Source organism: Echeneis naucrates, chromosome 11 (assembly GCF_900963305.1).
Source record: "Echeneis naucrates chromosome 11, fEcheNa1.1, whole genome shotgun sequence".
NCBI lineage: Eukaryota > Metazoa > Chordata > Actinopteri > Carangiformes > Echeneidae > Echeneis > Echeneis naucrates.
The window spans coordinates 12,141,351-12,149,328 of record NC_042521.1 but is presented as its reverse complement, the minus strand read 5'-3'; the positions used below and the strand labels follow the sequence as shown (position 1 = coordinate 12,149,328).

Sequence of the window (7,978 nt, the reverse complement as noted above, 5' to 3'; positions counted from 1 at the left end):
CTTTTTGGTTTTTCAGATATATAGACCTACAAGAGCCAGCATTTTTCACACCTCAATTCATTATAGAAACAGTGTGGCTCGCATGAAATGGAGATTACTGACGTTCAAATTTGTTACATTTGAGTTCCTGTTAAGAAGCACGTGGTCTGATCCTTTTTGTTTTCTTAGTATGTACTAATTTAGATTTAGTGTTGGTGTAAAATCTGCAGTATTTTGAATCTTGAGGACATCATTGCGTGCGCGATATAAAACAATGAATGAGAATATGCCATCGCATTTTAATAAACTGCATTCAAATTATGAATCACAACAAACTGAAGCGATTAATTAAAAGTCTTATGAACCCATATTGATAAACGGATTATTTTTCTAACCGAAGTAAATGCAATCTCAATTTATGTTCCAGCCTTCCATAAATATTACTGACGGATACATTTAAATGTTTCCATTTGACTTGTATAGACTGATCAGAGCTGCTTTTTTTCCCTCATATCTTGGAGAGACGGACATCTGTTGATTACCTTTTCCGCAATTTTCGTTTCTTTTTTTTTTTTTTTTTTAACTGTTTTTATCTGAGATCTTATAGTCAGCTATAGTCTGAGCTCGTTAAATCTTTGTAGAAATGAAAGCGGCCGTATTAGTTTTCCCCTTATCAATTTTCACAGCAAAACAAATTCAATTCAACAGGTCTGAACGTTTCATCTCAGCATAATGATTAATTTGATTCATAATCCAAAGTAATTTCATATTGACTGTAATATTTGCTGCATGCGGCGTCTAAAATTCAGAACTGATATTGCCTCTTAATACTACTTAATACTACTCAAAGCCTTTTGTGGATATTTTGATGGCAATAACGGTTATAACCAAGAAAAAGATGGTGATATCAGATTATGAGGCATTCAAATTGACAAATGAACCAGTTGGAATAAATTGCTGAAATGATGCTTGAGGATTAATGTCAGTCTCTTGCAGGGAGACCATTGGCTGAATGATGACAGTTCAGGAGTAGGCATTATTCTTCATTATAGGGGGATGCTCTAAAGGCTATCACCCAGCAGCTGCAAGCCAAAATACAACATATGTGGGACTGAGTACCAGCGGAACATTGAGTGAAACAAAGTCCAGACCTTTATATTTACTGAGATTCCTCTATGCTAGTAAATGATTTCACGTGCAGCGCAGAGGCTATGGCTTTAGCAGGCTGTTAACGCAAAGTTTAAGACTTCTGCCGGAGAAACTCAAAACGGACAGAAAATTTGCAGCAAACTTGTCAGTCAAAATGAAAAGGAGGGGGGCGGGGAGGAGAAGCAGCACACACCAGGAACACACTGGAACTGAAACCTTCGAGTTAAATGTAGACCTTTAGGTGGTTTGCAATGTGTGCCCGAAAATGAAGTGGCCTGGTTTTTATTTTATTTTTTATGCAATCCGTCATCATCACGCGGGCCAGCATCCAGAAAATATGGAAAAGTCAAGTGTGTGACCGCCCTGTGGTTCACTGCTCCGACCACAAAAACATATTGGCTGTTATGTTTTGACAACTTTTTGACAGCCGTGTTTTTTTTAAACACGTGTCAAGTACACTGAAATTTGACTGCATGTAGTTCGTCTTAGCAACTCAATTTAATAACAGATTTTATGTTATTAACGACTGAAATTTACAGCTGAGCATGACTTTATATAGACCTTTCCTGACTTTACCCAGGCTTCAGGCGCTCAGGCCGCGGAATAAATGTGCTCTTTCTTCCTCTGCCTGCGTAATTTGGATGCCAATACAAACAGGGGGGGTTGAACCTTGATAATGACCTTAGAGAAAAGCCTCCAGGCCGTCCTGCCAAGCCCCAAAGTGGAATCCTGAAACTTCCAATGAGCCCTCAAATGGTTCCAAGGAGATAGATGTGAAGTTGAGGAATAATTTCAGGGTTACCACGTGATGTCGAGGCTGCTTAAGATGGGGTTTAAATCACGTTTCTGCCTGATTACTGTCTTCTGCTGCAGGCTTTCGTCAGATTTAGTCAGAAATCAGTGGAGTGTTTTCAACTCCAGTTTCGTTACACTCACAATCTTTAACTAGAAGTCCATTGTCGAATTTGCGCCAATTCTGCATGACAATTTGTGCGCCCCTCCTCTCAATGTGTGTGTGTTCGTGTGTGTTCCCTCGTTGTACTTTGGGATGTCTGTTGTCTGGACTTGACCACATATGTGCGCCAGCGGCCACCATGTCTTGGGCCCAGGGTTGTTGTGATTGCAAAACCTACGCAATGAACGGTAATAGTTGCTGCAGCATATAAAAAAAAAAACAAAACACGGGATATCTCGATGGGTATCATGTAAATACAAGTCAAATCTATCTTGACCTGACGTGCCTGCTGCACCATTTGATTTATGTGATAGTCATTCAGCTGTATTTAGTCAAGTATTTTAAAGCTCTATATGTCGACATGAAGGGAAACGCAACAGTGCACAACAGGCTTGGCCTTGCACGGCCACTCCACGGTTGTTGCTGCATGTTTCCCAAGGATTTTATACTTTTTTTTTTTTTTTTGATAAGGTCATATCCACACTACTGCACAAAGCTAATGTGTAAATAGTTCTTGCATTTTATCTGCTATTCCGACACGTGCAACCGCGAAAATAGAAAATCTGTCTAATTTGAGAGTAATACATTGAATAATGTCACATGACCGACTATTTAAATTAGAGGATGGTGCGTATGACATCTTTTAATCCTTAACTTGAACAAACATGTCAAAGGAGTACAGGTCGCATATTGAAATACGGAGAACAGGATGCTTCTCATCATAACGACGAACAATGGTCCGCTTTGCTCTCTATTGTCTTTTCGTAGTTATACCGCTTGTTGCTAAAGCCAATCTTTGTGCCAAATATGACACCATTAAAGCATCTTAGTTGTTTTTAAATCGATAATTCTAATTAGACTTGATAGACTTAGATTGTGATTAAAACTGTTGATTTTTTTCCACTTATTTTAATAATTTGACGTGCCCTAACAGCTAAAAAAAATTGTTTTTGTCTTTTATAAGTGATGCGCTCCCCTGGTATAGTTTCGACTTCTCATCTGCAACAATTTCGTTTCATCTTAAAACTGAACGGTTGCTTTCGTAGACGCTCTTTAAATAATTACATTTAAAGTTGTGCATTATTCTTTCGCTCGATGCCTGCATCACAAAACAGAAAACCTATGACTTATAAACTGAATAGCCTATATTGATATCAAAGTTAATTTGTGGCTTTAATCCATGTGATTAAGGCTATCATAGTTACATTTTTACAAAGATTGTCTGCCCAGTGTAATTAAGAATAAATTGAGCTGTTATTTAATTTAACATTGTACTGAGATTAAATTAGATTTTTTTTTAAATATAAAAAAGACTATTAAGTTGTACATGAACATTATGCATGTGTAGGCGGGAAAGCAAGCGTCTGCATCCACATTTTACGCACTTGGGTGGCAGCTTCTGTTTGGCTGATTTTTATTCTTTTATTGCTGATAACATACCAGGACCAATACCCAGGCAGGCCAAAGCTCGGGCTAGATTTTCAAACTGTGGCAGCAAATCTAGTGAAAGTCTCACCAGGTCCATTTCCTCCAACACAGAATAGCAAGAGAGCCACTGGTCATAAACTCAAAGCAACAGACCGGACACTCACTCACCACACGTCTAACCCGTCCCCCTTTCCGAGATCAACATCGTTCTTACACTTATCTACCAAAAAATCCCCCAAAAGATCAGCAATATTTTTTTTATTATAATAATAAATGCCAGCATTTCCTTTATATTTCTAACGCCAGGTATGCAGCGCTCATGTCACGTACGGGCTAGTCAGTGAGACTGAACGGTGGAGAAAACAAAATGATAGTAAAAGTTAATGTCCTCCAATAGCTTTCATGCGGACAGGAATTCTCACCCCTCTTCCGCTCTTTTCAAGGGCTCAGACGGTTCCTTCAAAGCCTGAATAGCCCGACAGGCTGGATGGCTAGACAGCAACTTTCAACTTGACCTTGGCCTCCAGCCGCGTCTACCTCCTATGTAAAAACCCGCATGCACCGCCAAGTGGAGAGCTGCCTAATGTCTTTGCTTAATGTAAACATGTCGGAAGTCGAACGCCTGCACTATTTACTTTTAAAGACGATGTTAGGGCTCATTTTCTACATTTTTTTCAGAAAAAAACTGACGAAGGAGCTACTTTTAGAAAGCACTTATGAATGCGTTGCCGATAGATAGTTGCATGCATAACCTTGGTCAGGAATACATTGACTGTATGGCTGCTGCCTCATCCAAAAGTGAATGCGCTGCTTGCGAATACAGACGAATAAGTTTAACATACCGAATCCTGCGCTGTGCACCAGCTTGCAATACAAGTGTCTTTAATTGCTTGTAGATCAGGTGTAACATTGCAATACAATATACTTAAATTTTATATTAGTATAAATGTAAAGGTCTTTTGGTAAATGATAAGCAACTCTTGTTCCTACTGCATCGCGGACAAAGGCTGTGCAGTGTGCATCCGTTCAGGCCACAGGCTACATATCAGTGCACATCATGAATCATGTGTTCAGACATTCTGCAGCATTGTTGAACAACTTTCCTTTCATCTGTAAATACAAAATGTAGCAATGCAAATCCAATATGATTTTATTTCTAAAACTCTGGTATTCGGAAATGTAAACTATTAGGAAATTTAAAAAAAAGCCCTTCGGTAATGTGGATATATTTAAGAAAAAGAAAATGAACAATATACATTTGCGATTAAGCAGACACGACAAAAACCAAATCCCTTGATAGGTACGGTCACCTTAGTTCGCCGCATTTTTCTCCATTTAATTATCTGTACTGGGTGATGTTTATCGTCCTCTTTGCATAGGCTGGTCACATGACAACATCTGGGCCAATGACGACGCAACCTCGACGCTCTTGTGCGCGTCAGAGTGGCTTTACTCTCTGGGAACCAGTATCTCCTTTTTTCAGTCTCTGGGCTTTTTAAAAAAGAGCCAGAAGCTTCAATGTTGGATGCCGTGCTATGACAACGTCACTGCTGCTCCGTCCTCGCTGGGTCGACCCGTCGGTGATGTTTCTCTACGACAACGGCGGAGGTTCCGATGAAGTGAGCAAGAACATGGAGGGTTTCGCTGGTGGCAACTTTGCTGCGAACCAGTGCAGGAATCTGATGGCGCACCCCGCGTCCCTGGCACCCAGCACGGCTTACTCCTCCAGCGACGTGCCCACCTCCGGTATGGGCGAGCCGGTGAAACAGTGCAGCCCTTGCTCTGCAGCTCAGAATTCCTCCAGCGCGTCTTTACCTTACGGGTACTTCGGTAGTAGTTATTATCCGTGTAGAATGTCGCATCACAGCAGCATAAAATCGTGCGGAGCGCAGCCCCCCTCTGCGTATGGGGAGAAATACATGGACACGTCCGCCTCGGGCGACGACTTCACCTCTCGGGCAAAGGAATTCGCTTTTTATCCGACCTACCCTTCAGGCCCATACCAACCTGTTCCCAGTTACCTGGACGTTCCCGTGGTGCCAACTATCAGTGCGCCGTCAGAAGCCAGACACGACTCCCTGCTGCCCATGGAGAGCTACCAACCGTGGACTCTGGCCGCCAACGGCTGGAACAGCCAGGTTTACTGCGCCAAGGAGCAGCCTCAGCCCGGACACATGTGGAAGCCCTCCATACCAGGTAGGCTACATCCCTGAGAGCCCGCACCCGTACAGGACAGGGCTGTTTGACGTGCTAGTGTGTTACTATACAGCAATCAGATGCATTGTGCAGAACATGGAGTGAATTGAGTGTCAGTTAGTGTGTCACCCTACAGAGTGAACAGCATGATACCGTGGTTAAAACGAAATTAGTGCATAATGGTGACTTTAGAGTCAGTCTTAACATGAGTAGTTTATTTAACATAAGTGGGACACATTTCCCGCTGTCGTGATTTCTTGTGTTGCAATAAAACATTCCAACACATTTCCTGGTAAATATTACTATCAGCTGTCTCTATCACATAATAACCAGCTCCTTTTCTCTTGTTTTATGAATTTCACTCTTTACACAACAAAGTAGATTTAGTCCGAAAATGAAGTATTAAATGAGTATAATTACATTTCTCGCAGATAAATGTCATTTTGAGTGATTGAGCTACAGCAACTTGTTGGGACGCAGCTTCTGACTATTTTTTTCTCCTTTTTGCCTCAGACGCAGTGTCTCACGCCGGTGGAGACTCCGGTTCTTATCGACGTGGAAGAAAGAAACGGGTGCCATACACTAAGGTGCAACTGAAGGAACTCGAGCGCGAGTACGCCGCCAATAAATTTATCACGAAGGACAAAAGGAGGAGGATATCTGCCCAGACCAACCTGTCCGAGAGGCAGGTCACAATATGGTTTCAGAACAGACGCGTAAAGGAGAAGAAAATTGTGAACAAATTGAAAACCATCAGCTAGTTTTTTTTTTTTTTTTCCCCCCACTTTTTTTTTTTTTTTTTTTTTTTTTTACTTTTTTTACGGACAATATTTGTGGAAGATAAACTGCCACACACACACACACACACACACACACACACACACGGACACACACACACACACACACACACACGGACACACGGACACACGGACTCAAGGATTGGAATAACAAATCTGAACATGATTTATTTGTATGCTGCCAAATGATATCCCGGAGCATCTGGAACAAAATTTCAGAGGCCCATGAATGCTGGAGCCTCCTTTACCTGCCACTTATTGCTAAATAATGCTTAAGGAGCCAAGTGGAAGGAAAGGAGAAAATATATCTAGCTGCAGTATGTGTGACTTTTTTTGGCATGTTCACTCAACCCAGGAAAATTGACCCCAGTTCCGACATGTGTGCGCCACCGAGCTACGCCTTTATCTGCAAGTTTAACGAGTAGCATGAAGGCGAAGATTCACAGGAAGTGACGGTGTTACGGATTTGGACATTGGGAATGTTAAATATTAACCTCTCCTGCCTTTCTTTTTGAAACCTATTCACATGCTTAGCTTGTATGATGTTTAGTCTTGTATGAATCCGCTCTCTCATTCATTATCCAGTCCATGGTGCAATTCTTATAATAATGCTTAGATAATCGTCCGGGATAATTGTTCATATCAATTATAACTTTTATAATGTGTGCGTATTCATATGGTTGTATATAAAGTAAATTCCGGCATGATATCCAGGTTATTTGTGTGAGTCCAATATGTCGGTGTTTAAAGCCGTTCAAATAAAAATATGGACTTGGTTGAATTGCAGTTTTGTCGAAAATGGAACCGATTGATCTACGTTCATTTTCAACTTCTCTCTATAAGGATAAATTAAAAATCCAACACATCCAACTTCACATTAACTCAAAATCCTCTTCCAGGTCCTCACTTTTGCTTTTGCTACTGACAAACTAGATTTTAACAGAAAGGGTGTACTACCGTGCTTTCTTTTTGGTTAAGTTTGTTTCTTTCCCCTGGTTTGTCTTGGCCAGTTTGCCTTATCCACAGTTAGTCGACTCTAGAGACGTACAAAATGTATTTGTCAAATTCAAAAATTTGAACAGTCTTTTGTGGACCCCTGTGGGGCTCTAGCAATAGGGGATACAAGTCAGTTGCGGCTGGTCTGTGCTGAAATATGAGCTGATATCGCCATCTGGCGACAAGATTGTGATATATTCAACTGGACAAAGCAGTTTAAATTAATAACAGCAATGATACTAAAATTAAAAGGACAAAGGACAGCCTGGGATAAAACAAAAAAAAACAAAAAAAAACAAACAAAAAAAAAAAACACAAGGGAAGTTTTAAATATTTTAAATCACTTTTTAATAATAATAAATTACAGCATGTTCCAAATATTACAGCTGTACAAGGAAAAACTCTTCCCGGAATAATTGTCAGTTATTTAAATTCATGGACATCACATTAACATCTTTGTCTCCCCAAACGAATTTTA

At 40.6% G+C, this 7,978-nt stretch overlaps 1 protein-coding gene across 1 annotated transcript; it reads left to right on the top strand.

Moving 5' to 3' along the window:
* Positions 1–5,046: 5,046 nt before the first annotated feature.
* Positions 5,047–6,468, top strand: LOC115051108 (homeobox protein Hox-A13a). The gene is made up of 2 exons (XM_029514409.1): positions 5,047–5,707; positions 6,221–6,468. Exons 1-2 carry the CDS (start codon positions 5,047–5,049, stop codon positions 6,466–6,468), a joined length of 909 nt encoding a protein of 302 aa, XP_029370269.1.
* Positions 6,469–7,978: the final 1,510 nt, after the last annotated feature.